The sequence below is a fragment of the Eumetopias jubatus genome, unplaced genomic scaffold (assembly GCF_037043125.1).
Source record: "Eumetopias jubatus isolate StellerSeaLion01/CBP00866 unplaced genomic scaffold, mEumJub1_p1.0 scaffold_2, whole genome shotgun sequence".
NCBI classification, from domain to species: Eukaryota; Metazoa; Chordata; class Mammalia; order Carnivora; family Otariidae; genus Eumetopias; species Eumetopias jubatus.
The window spans coordinates 35,054,311-35,067,565 of record NW_028274808.1 but is presented as its reverse complement, the minus strand read 5'-3'; the positions used below and the strand labels follow the sequence as shown (position 1 = coordinate 35,067,565).

General features: G+C 39.9%; 1 protein-coding gene across 2 annotated transcripts in view; it reads right to left on the bottom strand.

The window, feature by feature from the left end:
• The window catches only part of DDHD2 (DDHD domain containing 2), a 28,997-nt gene extending 17,657 nt beyond the window's left edge, over positions 1-11,340 (bottom strand). The window contains exons 1-10 of one of the 2 annotated variants that reach the window (XM_028096086.2): positions 11,165-11,340; positions 10,797-10,897; positions 9,276-9,503; positions 8,127-8,317; positions 7,457-7,546; positions 6,796-6,916; positions 4,577-4,666; positions 2,857-2,992; positions 362-570; positions 31-98 (exon numbers count right to left, since the gene is read on the bottom strand). In XM_028096086.2, the coding sequence (XP_027951887.1) occupies positions 31-98; positions 362-570; positions 2,857-2,992; positions 4,577-4,666; positions 6,796-6,916; positions 7,457-7,546; positions 8,127-8,317; positions 9,276-9,495 (1,125 nt within the window). In that variant the 5' untranslated portion in view covers positions 9,496-9,503; positions 10,797-10,897; positions 11,165-11,340. The remainder of the gene's footprint in view (positions 1-30; positions 99-361; positions 571-2,856; positions 2,993-4,576; positions 4,667-6,795; positions 6,917-7,456; positions 7,547-8,126; positions 8,318-9,275; positions 9,504-10,796; positions 10,898-11,164) is intronic. The other variant, XM_088020954.1, reaches the window with a different exon arrangement.
• Positions 11,341-13,255: the final 1,915 nt, after the last annotated feature.

Sequence of the window (13,255 nt, the reverse complement as noted above, 5' to 3'; positions counted from 1 at the left end):
AAGAGAAGTGTATCTGTATATCTAAATTACCTTTTCACCGTCCATATCCCCCAAAGATTCTTTCTGATTTGTTAGTATATCAAACAATATAAGCGAACCTAAAATAGAAGAAAGGACAATTTCTAAGTATTGGCACTACATAGCTTTTATACAAAAAGTATTACGCCAAATGTAGCAAAACCTATGAAGCAGGAAGTCTTTCTTTCCAATCCACCACCGCCCTTCCAACCGCTTCCAAATTCTTCATCACAGACCAGTTCTAGACCTCTAAATCTGATATGGATAAAAGACATAGTACTTCAAAAACAGGTGTCCTTAATATGTGATAGTGCTCTCTGGTCACAGAGAATTAATTTGTTACCTAAACTATGACCGGCAATGGATACACCCCCTTTGAAATCAGGGTTCCTCTGAAGAAAAAGTGTATATATTCGGTTCATTTCAGAAGCAACTGTGTCCACTATAGTCTGACAGTAGGTGGGGCTATTGTAGAAGAAGACGTCCAGAATTGTGTCATTGGTGAAGTGCCTTAGGCGGTTAATGCTGGGCAGAGTTATTCGCTGCAGATCTCTGACAAAAAAAAAAGGTATTTTAAGCAGAAAACCTAATACATTCCATAACTTCCTCTAAGTTATTACCCAGCTTACCCTTCAAGCTTAGACTTAGATATTTAAAGATACAAGAGACAAGTATCTATTAATAAGAAGTACAAAGGACTCAGAGACATGTTTAATTAAGTCAAAACGATGTGATCAGCAAGTCAGTGAGAATTTCTACAAGACAAATACCAGTTTCTTCAATACATAAATTGCAAGGAAATAAGAGATGGAAAGGTAATCAAGAGATTAAAAGAGACTTAAAAGATGTATCAACAAGGGGCTCCTGGATGGCTCAGTCAGTTAAAAGCATCTGCCTTAAGCTAGGTCATGATCCCAGGGTCCTGGGATCGAGCCCTGTGTCGGGCTCCCTGCTCAGTGGGGAGTCTCCTTCTTCCTCTACCTCCTTCTCCCTCTGCTTGTGCTCAATCTCTCTCTCTCTGTCAAATAAATAAATAAAATCTTTAACCTAAATAAAGTGTGTGTGTGTGTGTGTGTATAAACTACAACATTTACTAAGACAATTGGAAATTTGAACACTGTATATTTGCTGATATTAAGAATTTCTTTAGGGGCGCCTCAGTGCTCAGCAGGCAGTCTGCTTGTCCCCTCTCCTTCTGTCCCTCCCCCTGCTCGTGCAAGCTCTCTCTCTCAAATAAATAATCTTTAAAAAAAAAAAAAAGTTTTTTTAGGTGTGATAATGGTGTTATGGTTAATATATTTTAAAAAGTTCTTTCCAATATACAAACAAACATTTATAGATGAAATGATACAATATCTTAAGATCTGGTTCAAAAATAATATGGTGGCAGGATGGACAGTAGACAGAGGTTGAAATATAATGGATAGAGCAGAACTGGCCATGTGTTGAGGCTTGTTTGCCCTGAGTAATCATAATCTGTACATGAAGATTCATTATATAAGCTATTTTTTTTACAAAATTCTCTATAATAAAAGGATTTTTTTTTAAAGATTTTATTTATTTATTTAATTGACAGGGAGAGAGAGAGAGAGACAGCATGAGAGGGAACACAAGCAGGGGGAGTGGGAGAGGGAGAAGCAGGCTTCCCACTGAGCAGGGAGCCCAATGTGGGGCTTGATCCCAGAACCCTGGGATCACGACCTGAGCTGAAGGCAGTAGCTTAACCAAGTGAGTCACCCAGGTGCCCCATATAATAAAGGATTTTTAAAGACAGAAAATACAAGATGATTTTTCTAGAATTCTCAGCATTAAGGTTTTTTGATCACAAGTCAGCTGATAAATGGATCTGCTCCCTCTCTCAATGCAGAATTTCTGAAAGCTGAGAGACTGCCAGATGCCAAAGGCAAACAGAACTCATATCTCAAAAAGGAAAACCATGCTGACATTATCCAAATCAACTTCCAGTTAAAGCTTTCTCAAAATACCCAGAAAGAGTCCTCAAAGATTCAACAGCTTCTGTAGTTTAGAGGGCAATTTGCCTTAGGAACCTCTTAGCATCAGCTCAAACATGAAGAATGTGAACTCCTTAACTAGCAACACAATACAACATCTGGCACATGGAATATGCTCAAATCATACAGTATTAAGAACTGAGAGACACAGAATCAGAAAAGTCATTTTCAAGACCAACACGGAAATACTATTTCCTCCAGAAAAGCATTTGCCATTCTACCCTAGAACTATATTATGAACACACTTCTTTCTGGAGAGCCTATAGCTCTCCAAAATATCCTTAACATAAGGCAACCTTCTCTGACATTACCATAAAACCTACAAACAAAACTGGGTTTGTAACTTAAGAAAGCCATCACTTAAAAGTTATACGAATTATACCTCTAGTTATAAATGCTAATAATTTAATGTTTGGGGATTTCCTTTTTTTTTCCCAACATGGACAAGTATTATCTAAATATGATCACAAAAGGAACAACAAAATACTTTGTACATCCTGAGTTAGGCTGGCTTTGACATCTAAAGACAAATGCTTATACACTATAGGAAGAAAGCAATGTTTGGCTTTAGCATGTAGATACTACTGAGCTAATAAAACATACTAGAAGATACACACAGTTCTTTACTCCTAATCAGGCTAGTTAAACCAAGGGATTGGTCAGCATTTAATAATGTATCTCTAAGAAAAGACATAGAAGTATAAAAAACTTCTCATTGAACAAATTTTTATATAATCAGCTATAGCACAAACATCCCAACCATATCAATGATCAGAAAACGCATTACAATCTTAGTTAACAACCAAAGACATAAGGTATTACTCACACATCCACACCAGTAGAATGCAAAGGACTATGCCAGTTGACTGGAAGAAATTCTACCCTCCCAATCTGCTGATTTTCTTGGGCTTTCTTAAAATGTGTCTGTAGCAGGTTCAAGGAAACACTGCGAAAATCGTTAACTGGAAAAGAAATTAACTTATGCATTACCAGGGAAGCAATGAATTCACAGAATAAGGATGCAATAGATAATGTAATTATACTCTCTCCATTGGCTTAGAAAACATATTTACTTGAGTCAAAAACAGCAAACAGTAGTGTTCAGGAAATATTATCAGTGCACAAAAGCTGTTCCCTTACCGCAGAACTTTATTATAAAAAACATTTAAAGAGAAGCTAACTTCAAAACTGTGTCATGGGAACGATTTCAATTTTTTAAAAAAGGAAAAAATTACATGACTGTGTCAATTGGCCTCACAGTTAGATTCCTAACTAACTTTCTGGTTCTTATAAACAACCAGTAACCAATATTTTATATTATAAAAAAAAAAAACAACTGCTATTTGAAATTCATACTACATCAGTCTCTTAACCTTCCAGAAGGTTTACGCTTAGAAGCATTACCCACTAGGAGAAGATTCCCAAGTTGGTACATACTCTAAATATGTACAATTAAGTTTTAGAGGACATTACCTTTCAAAATCAAGTTATACTAATGACCTAAATATTCTAAATAGAATATCAAGAGCTTTACCACACTAATGAATTACAAAAATGATTGTTGGTTCTGTTATTTTTTTTTTTTTAAGATTTTATTTATTTGACAGAGACAGAGATAGCAAGAGCAGGAACACAAGCAGCGGGAGTGGGAGAGGGAGAGGCAGGCCTCCCCTCGAGCAGGGAGCCCGATGCGGGGCTCGATCCCAGGACCCTGGGATCATGACCTGAGCCGAAGGCAGATGCCCAACGACTGAGCCACCCAGGCGCCCCCTGTTATTCATTTAAACTATATCATCGGGGCGCCTGGGTGGCTCAGTCATTAAGCGTCTACCTTCGGCTCAGGTCATGATCCCAGGGTCCTGGGATAGAGCCCCACATCGGGCTCCCTGCTCAGCGGGAAGCCTGCTTCTCCCTCTCCCACTCCCCCTGCTTGTGTTCCCTCTCTCGCACTCTCTCTCTCTCTCTCCGTCAAATAAATAAATAAAATCTTTAAAAAAATAAAAAGTAAACGATATCATCTTTTTGGTTCCCTTTAAATTTGGAATGGTTAGAAAGAGGACCATCAGGGCGCCTGGGTGGCTCAGATGGTTAAGCATCTGCCTTCGGCTCAGGTCATGATCCCAGGGTCCTTGGATCGAGTCCCACATCGGGCTCCCTGCTCCTTGGGAGCCTGCTTCTCCCTCTGCTTCTCTCTCTCTCTCTCTCTCTCTCCCTCTCTTTCTCCCTCTGTCTCTCATGAATAAATAAAATATTTTTTAAAAAAGAATTAAAAAAAAAGAAAGAGGACCATCACATTCATAAAACAATTTTATGAGGATTAAGGGCTTGTTCATTCAAGAATTATTAGTTAAGAGTATAAACTATTAGCCTAAGGAATTTACTAGTACTTTAGGTCTAAGTTAAGAAGCTTTACTACCTTGCCACCTGTCTTTATCTCTCCAAATCTTATTATGCAGGTAAGACAAAAGACTAAATAAAAACAACAGCTTACAGGAGCACTAATATTCCCCTTAAATGATTTAATCTTACATGCTTTGCAAACCTACCACACTGTACAATGCTTCGAAAGCGGAGATCACAAGCTGGTCCAATCCCATGGACTACAAAAACCAAGTGATCTATTTGTAAAGGTTCTCCTGTAAATGAAATTAAAAAGAAAAATTATTTCATATAACTAGTCTTATATTCTGTTTATAGTCAAATATTCACAAAGAATAGGCTATAAAGATGGTAAATTAAAATATAAGGTCATTTTCTTTAAGAATTTATTTATTTATTTGAGAAGTGGGGAGAAGGGCAGAGGGAGAGGGACAAGCAGACTCTACACTCAGCAGAGGCTCAATCCCACAACCCTGAGATCATGACCTGAGCCAAAATCAAGAGTCGGTCCCTTGGGCACCTGGGTGGCTCAGTCATTAAACGTCTGCCTTCGGCTCGGGTCTTTAAAAAAAAAAGTCAGTCTCTTAACCGACTGAGCCACTCAGACTCCCTAAGCAGATCATTTATTTATTTATTTTAAAGATTTTATTTATTTATTTGACAGAGAGAGAGACAGCGAGAGAGGGAACACAAGCAGGGGGAGTGGGGGAGGGAGAAGCAGGCTTCCCGCCGAGCAGGGAGCCCGATGCGGGGCTCGATCCCAGGACTCTGGGATCATGACCTGAGCCGAAGGCAGACGCTTAACGACTGAGCCACCCGAGTGCTCCCAAGCAGATCATTTAAAGGACACAAAACAGTCCTATATTTTACTTAGTAAAAATACAGTGATTTTACTGTGTTTCTAATTTATCTTGACATAAATCTGTAAAAAAATTTTTTAAGGCTTTAAACTTTTTATTTTGAAATAACTGCAATCTTACAGAAAACATGAAAGAATAGTATAGACACTCCCACATACTTTTTATAGATTCAAAACTTTAACCTGAGATTTGCTTTATTATTCTCTATGTGTATGTGTTTATACACATTTATTTTTCTGAACCATTTGGAAGCAGGTTGCATATATTATCAGACTGTACACATCATACCTCTTTAAATACTTAACCCTTTAAATACTTTAATACATATTTCCTAAGAATATTTTCTTAAATAACCAGTTATCTGGCGCCTGGGTGGCTCAGTTGGTTAAGCAACTGCCTTTGGCTCAGGTCATGATCCTGGAGTCCCAGGATTGAGTCCCGCATCGGGCTCCCTGCTCAGCGGGGAGTCTGCTTCTCCCTCTGACCCTCCCCCCTCTCATGCTCTCTATCTCATTCCCTCTCTCAAATAAATAAAATCTAAAAAAAAAAGGTTTTAAATAACCACAGTTATCAAATTCAGGCAACATAACATTGGTAGGATACTTTTATCTAATATTCCATTTTTATCAATTATACCAATAATGTATGGTGTGTATATAAACCCTAAATTTTTAAACTCATCTTTTTAGTTTTTATTTTTTTTAAGTTTTTCTTTATTTAAGTAATCTCTACACCCAACATGGGGCTCGAACTTACAACCCTGAGATCAAGAGTCATATACTCCTCTGACTGAGCCAGCCAGGTGTCCCCAAACTCATCTTTTTAAATTATAGTAAGTCTAAGACTTGTAAGTATAGTAAGTCTAAGACAAGCCATCTCCTCTCAGAGATAAAAGGAATTTTATAATCCAGTTAAATATATTATAAAACCAACCATAAATGGCCCTAGCTAGATAGCAATGGATAACCATCAAAGTTCTACTGAAGAAGTTTTCCTTAGTTCACGATCTCCAAGAACAGGAGTTACCAGAAATTAATTTTTAATCAAACAGGTGGAATCACACTTCTTAAAATTAGAACTACATCAGTTCATTTGTACCAAGTGACTTCTTGATTAGTACTGCCAAATTTTACCTATTCCACAATATATATACTTAGCAACCTTAAAACAGATTTTTATATCTATTAAGATTCTTAGTGGGGCACCTGGGTGGTGCAATCGACTAAGTTTCAGCTCAGGTTGTGATCTCAGGGTCATGAGATGGAGCCCCACCTCCAGCTCCACACTCAGCGCAGAGTCTGCTTGAGATCTCTCTCCCTCTCCCTCTGTCCCTCTCGCTTGCGTGCTCTCTCTAAAATCAATCAATAAAAAAAAAAGATTCTTAGTAGATGAAATGATGCTAATCTTAACTCATAAGCCCATATGACTAAATCATTTTTAAGCCTTGAGGTAATCCAAAACCATAGAAGAAGGTCATAATTTAAGTCATAAATAAGTACATCAGAAGAAAAAATAAACAACATTACCACAATGAATGTCAACAGAGATGTTCTCAACCCCTCTCTTCACTGTTCTTGGTCGACCCTGTTCAGTGGGTGTTGAACCCCATTCATCAGACCCTGCAACTGGCTGGTAATGCACCATAAGCTTAAATAGAAAAGATGAGAGCAATAAATATATTCTACATTATAGACATCTCTATTTATACACTCTGAGGGACAGGAACATGTCTTTCAAAACAGAATATATAGTCAGATCTCAAGTGGAATTTTGATATGCAACTCTGATGGCTTGAAATGAAAACCCTGAAAATACAGTAGGCCAATGTTGTACATGTTACATACCTTACGATTTTGTCAATTATACCTCAATAAAGCCAAAAAAAAAATATCAGGCTAACATCTTTCAATAATACCCTACACATGTAAAATATAAAATATGCCCACATAATGGGTCAGTGATATTCTTAATGTACAGTGGCATAATTTTCTCTAAGCAAATTCTTTTGTATAAGGTGAAGGAGGTAAAAAATAGTGGCAGTGGCTACAAGTTTCATAATTGTGAATGCAATGTAAAAATTTCCAAAGGGTACCCCAAACAGAATCCCCATGAAAAAGAAACCAATTAAGTTCCCCTTAGGAATGCAATTAACCTTTAATCCCACATGAAAGGCTTAATTTGCTTTACCTTTGGATTGTGTAATATAATAATTTCTCTGTTGGGAGACTCCAGTTTCTTTTTCCACTCATCCAGAGTTACAGCAAGCCTGTACGTTTCCTTAAGAGAAAACACATTTCTTTAGATTTCTCTAATAGCTTTTCTATTAAAACTTAACTTTTTTTTACAAGAATACTGCTACATAAACAATTACATAAGAATATCCGACTCCAATTTATCAAATATTTGAAAATGCTTTTAAAATTAAAACAGATAACAGTAAGTCACTCCTACTTTTATCATCTAGACTAGATAAAATCACTGTTCACATTTGATATACTTCTTTCAATAGTATTAATGTCTACTCCAATTTAAAGAAACCAAATTTCAGACTGTTTCCAGAGCCAGAAAAATAAAAGGCTGAAAAGACCAATCCTGTGGTCATAATTTAAATATTATTAACAATGATCACCTTCAGGGAAAAAATTTTAACTTAAAGGCGTAACAGTTTACATAGTAATTTAAAATCTGAAAAGAAAACTACTTTATCTTGAAACTAACTTGCAAAAGAAATGCTATACATGTGATCCAGACAGAACCAAACTCTTTCTAGAAATTTCACAAAAATAAGTCACAAGAAAAGATTATTAAATAAGAGAAGAAAAAAATGAAAATAAGTGAAAAGGGGTCAAAGAAATACCTCTAATACTTGGCTGAAGCTCTCTGAGTAGGGAACATACTTATTATCTTTGTCTCCCTTGTAAAACCAGGTACATCGTCTCACTTCCGATGCTAGCTCATCCCAGTATACAGCATACCGCATCCTCTCCCCCAAATGCACATCATATCTGCCCCCATCAGTGGGGACAACTCTCCCATTACAATCTTTTCCTATCAAGGATTGGAAAGGGGGAAAGAAGTACATATATAAAAATAAATCTCCCAAAATACAATTCTGAGTTATACTCTAAACAGTGTTATGAGACATAAGAATGAACATTTTCTACTTGGCTAAACATTAAGCAAAACGGAATTGCATTTTTTCACTACTTCCCAAGCCATCAAAACCATTCTTGGTTTTAATGATACATGAAAAAGATAATACCCGAACACTGTTTTGTTCTTTTTCTGAGAGACAGTCATGTCCCATTAAAGAAACAAAAGTATATAAGGGTTTTCTGAATTTTTTGCTTGAGGAGCCAAAAAGTAAATTAACAACCATGACCATCATGATGATAAAACAGTTACCAGTGTCATTCTTCTTTCATAAAGGAAGAAAAAACAAGTGACAAGTTAAGGAATTCATTCTTTTGCAATGTGACATGCCCCCATTCTTCATAAACAAAAACTGAAACATATGCTGGAACATAAGAAATATTATTAAAGGGCGTCTGGGTGGCTCAGTTGGTTAAGCAATTGCCTTTAGCTCAGGTCATGATCCTGGAGTCCCGGGATCAAGTTCCGCATCAGGCTCCCTGCTTATCAGGGAGTCTGCTTCTCCCTTTGACCCTCCCCCCCCCACCCTCTCATGTGCTCTCTCTCTCTCTTTCTCTATCAAATAAATAAAATCTTTAAAAAAAAAGAAATATTATTAGATAACTACGCAGAAATTACAATAAGTACTATTTTCAAATACAGACCAAATTCTTAAATATTATAAATTGACTGGTTAGTAGTGCAAAACTTCTATTTCTATATAAAAATGCTACAGAAGAGAGAACTGCAAAAAAATATGCTAGAGAGAACTAGAAAAAAATCTAATATTTTTAATAGCATTCAATATAAGAACTATTACATTAGACTGAGAGAAATAGTCTTAATCTATTAAAAGTCATCATTTTCATCCTACCAGAACCATATGCCTCTTCTAGCTGCTGTGAATCCTCAGAGTTGAAAGGAATCCATGTCTCCTTAGAATCTATTATTTTACAATAAAACCAATGAGGAGAAACTGGCTCATACAAACTGCCAGCATCCATGTCTAGTAGTTCAAAGGAACTACATGAGTTTGGTGACGGGGATGGATCTGACTGGGACAATTGTTGCTGGTGTGATTCCACTGATGACATTTCGCTCTCTAAAAGACAAGATATAAGAAAACTATCGGGAAAAATCATTTTTCTTCTATTAACAGTGACATTTCTCTCTCTCTCTCTCTCTCTCTCTCACACACACACACACACACACACACACACACAACTGGTCATTTTAAGGTGCCATTTCTGGAAAAAAAAAATCTCAAGAAATAACGTATAAATTAACAGCTGGATTTGAGGGGAAGCTTTAAACAGAATGCTTCTTATAGTCAGACCAACCACTTTACACTGATTTCCCAATTTCCCAATTCTTTCAGAAAACTGCATGGCTTTTAAACAGACAAACTAGAGGGGCGCCTGGGTGGCTCTGTCAGTTAAGCATCTGCCTTTGGCTCAGGCTCAGGTCATGATCTCAGGGTCCTGGAATGGCTTCGGGCTCCCTGCTCTGCGGGGAGTCTGCTTCTCCCTCTCCCTCTGCTCCTCCCCCTGCTCCTGCTCTCGCTCACTCTCTCTCTCTCAAATAAATACAATTTTAAAAATAATAAAACAACTTTAAAAAAAGTTTCAGAAGAAGAAGAATCAGAAGAAACACATGGTTAAAAACTTGATTGCAACTAAACATCCTACCCCAATTTCCATCTAAGTCTATTGCTAAAGGCGAAAAATTTACTCCAACTGTCTTACCTAGATTTTAGGTTCCAGGCCCCTATCATTACACACTTACGTGATCATTGGAATCTTAAAATATTGAAAGTAAAACTATTCACTTAAGAACCTGTCACCTTTTTTTTTTTTAAGGTTTTATTTATTTCACAGAGAGAGACACAGCGAGAGAGGGAACACAAGCAGGGGAGTGGGAGAGGGAGAAGCAGGCTTCCCGCTGAGCAGGGAGCCCGATGCGGGGCTCGATCCCAGGACCCTGGTATCATGACCTGAGTTACCCAGGCGCCCGAAGAACCTGTCACCTTTTATTGATCCTTGAAGTGTACTTAATTAGCGACTAGGGAACGAATTCTGAAAACACGAACCCTAGTTTGAGCCACTGTGCGCACGCGCGCACCCACTCACACCATCCAGGTCTCAGGAGAAAAGTAACAAGTGACCTCAAAAGCCTCCTTCTCTTAAAGACGACTCTGACCTATATGGTCCTGCCCCTCCAACACTCAGACCACTTGGCAAGGAACACTGCACACACCGAAGTGTACTCAACCTGAGGGGAGTGAGCATTGTTATCTCAGCACCGAGCGCAGCCGGATGGCAAACACCTGGCCTCCTCTGAGCGAACGCTCGCCTGGCTTTCGGCCACTTTATCCTTTTTCCTAGCACCAATTTACCTCCGCCACCTTGGCGCGTCCCTCTCCCCCACGACCCTGGGCCTCCTGCAGCCGATCTGGGACCTCAGAGCTCGGGGACTTGCATCCTCCCGCTTCCAGCCCTGCAGAGAGGAGCGGAGCCACCGATGGAACAAGGTAATTTCCCGGTGCCTTAGAGCGCAGTCCGTACAAAGGGAAGCCTGGCCGCTTCACCCGGACCGAGGTCACCCCCCACCCCGGGGTGGTTCTCCCAACACCTCCCTTCTCTGCCTCAGGCATCGCGTCCTCCTCCGCCCCCGGCATCCCCATCCCGCAGTGCCTCCAACCCGCAGCCCAGCCGGGGCTTCCTCCGCCCAGCCGCCCACCCCAACACGCCATCACGGACTCACCTGACAGCCCCGCTGCCTCTCACACACTCCTGCCCTCGCTGAGGGGGGCACGACATGTCCCCGCGGCGGCCTTTCCCCCGAGCGCAGGCGGGGCGGGGCGCAGCAGGGCGGAGCCTGCGGCCCCTCCGGGCTCGTGCCCAACACTGGGCTCCACTGCGCTCCCAGCGGGCGAGCAGCGGGTCAGGCTACTGAGAGCAAAGGTGAGGTAGCGAGGACCGCGGCGTGGAAGCGATGGGTGGGGCAAGGAGGGCCGCAGGAGACTGGCGGGAAGTGTCGCGAGAGGTGGGAGGAATCGCGCGAGATGTGGCTCCTTCCTGCGGGCAGGGAGCCGAAGCGCTGGGCGTGCGGGCGGTGCGTGGGGCGTGCCCTCCGCTCTGAGCCGGCGTGCGGAATCTCCGTCTGAGGTCGGAGGTCTTTGAAAGGTAGGGTTGGGGGTAAGACATAGGTGTAAGGGAGCATTTTGAGTTTCAGTGAAAGAAAGCTTCTTCAGAATTAACCAGCCCTGCCTCCTCACTTGGTAGACTAGATGGGAAAAGAGGCGCGCTGACCCTGGTACTACTCTAACTGTACTAAAGGGCCAGGAAAGATGCGGAGAACCCGAGGGAGACGCAGATGCCACGCCGCTAGTGAGCAATTGGACGATACGGCGCTAGCTAGCAGCAGCTTCCACTTCTGGGTGTGGAGGAAAATGGATACTATTGGCACTTGCAAAGAAGAAAGTTTATCTCGGGCGCCTGGGTGGCTCAGTTGGTTAAGTGACTGCCTTCGGCTCAGGTCATGATCCTGGAGTCTCGGGATCGAGTCCCACATCGGACTACCTGCTCAACGGGGAGTCTGCTTCTCCCTCTGACCCGGACCTCTCATTCTCTCTCTCTCTCAAATAAAATCTTTAAAAAAAAAAAAAGAATAAAGTTTATCTCTGGAGCTTTGCCCCCCTCCCCCTTACATTTCTTAGGATTTCGAGGCTGCCAAAAAGATACGTGTAAAAAAATGTAGAGGTGAGCTTCTCCAGATTTAAAAGCTGCACGAGAGGTTGGAAACGAGATATTTTTGTCCAAACACGACGATATAATTGAGGTGAAAAGTTTAAATGAATTTCTCACAGTCATGAAGCTAATAGCCCTGCCCTGCTCTCCTGAGTATTTAGTTTTCTGGAAGACCTCAGCTCCTTTGAGTATTCAGTAAGATGCTTGCCTATTTTCTAACTAGTTTATAGGGCAAGGATTCAGGGAAGTTTTTCAGTTTTGTTATTTCTTCAGAAACCGAGAAAAAAGAATTTTTATAACACATGAATTCTCTTACAGGTTAACAGCCACACACAAATATCCACAAGTTTACTTATATGTTCTGAAACTTACATAACACCTAAAAAGCTTCCGCTTCCCAGGGAGAGGGTAAGGAATGCCAGTTGTCCCATTCTCTAGACTCTTGTCAGATGACTAGCTAATATCATAGACTAATAGGAGCTAGCATTTACTGAGCTCTTACTACTTCTAGGTAGGCAAGTGTAATCCCATTTAGTCCTCACCACAACTTGAAGTAGACTATAGTTCTATTTGCAAAGGTAAAATGACTTAACCAGTCATACTATCAGCAAGTGATGGACCCAAAATAGCAAACACAGTGTCTGTCTTCAGAGCCTGCACGTTAAGTAACTTACTTAAAGACAAAACCAGACCTTGAATTTAGGTCCTCTATCTCCAAATCTCTGTATCCGTAACAGCTGTTCTCAACTTTTTTGGCCTCAGGAACCCTTTACACTATAATTAAGGACCCTAAAGTGTATTGTTTATGTAGGTTATATCTATTACTGTTTGCTAGAAATTAAAACAAATTTAAATGTTTACTAATTCATTTAAAATAACATTAAAAACCCGTTTCTTATAAATAAATTTTTAACGGAAAATAACTATTTTCCAAAATGAAAAAATCAGGGGAAAGAATGACATTGCTTTACATTTTTGTAAATTTCTTTAATGTCTGGTTTAGTAGAAAATTGTTAGATTCTCAGTTACTTCTGCATTCAAACTGTTACAACTTTAGTTTTGGTTGAAGTATATGAAGAAAACTCAGCTTCCCTCAACTATGTAG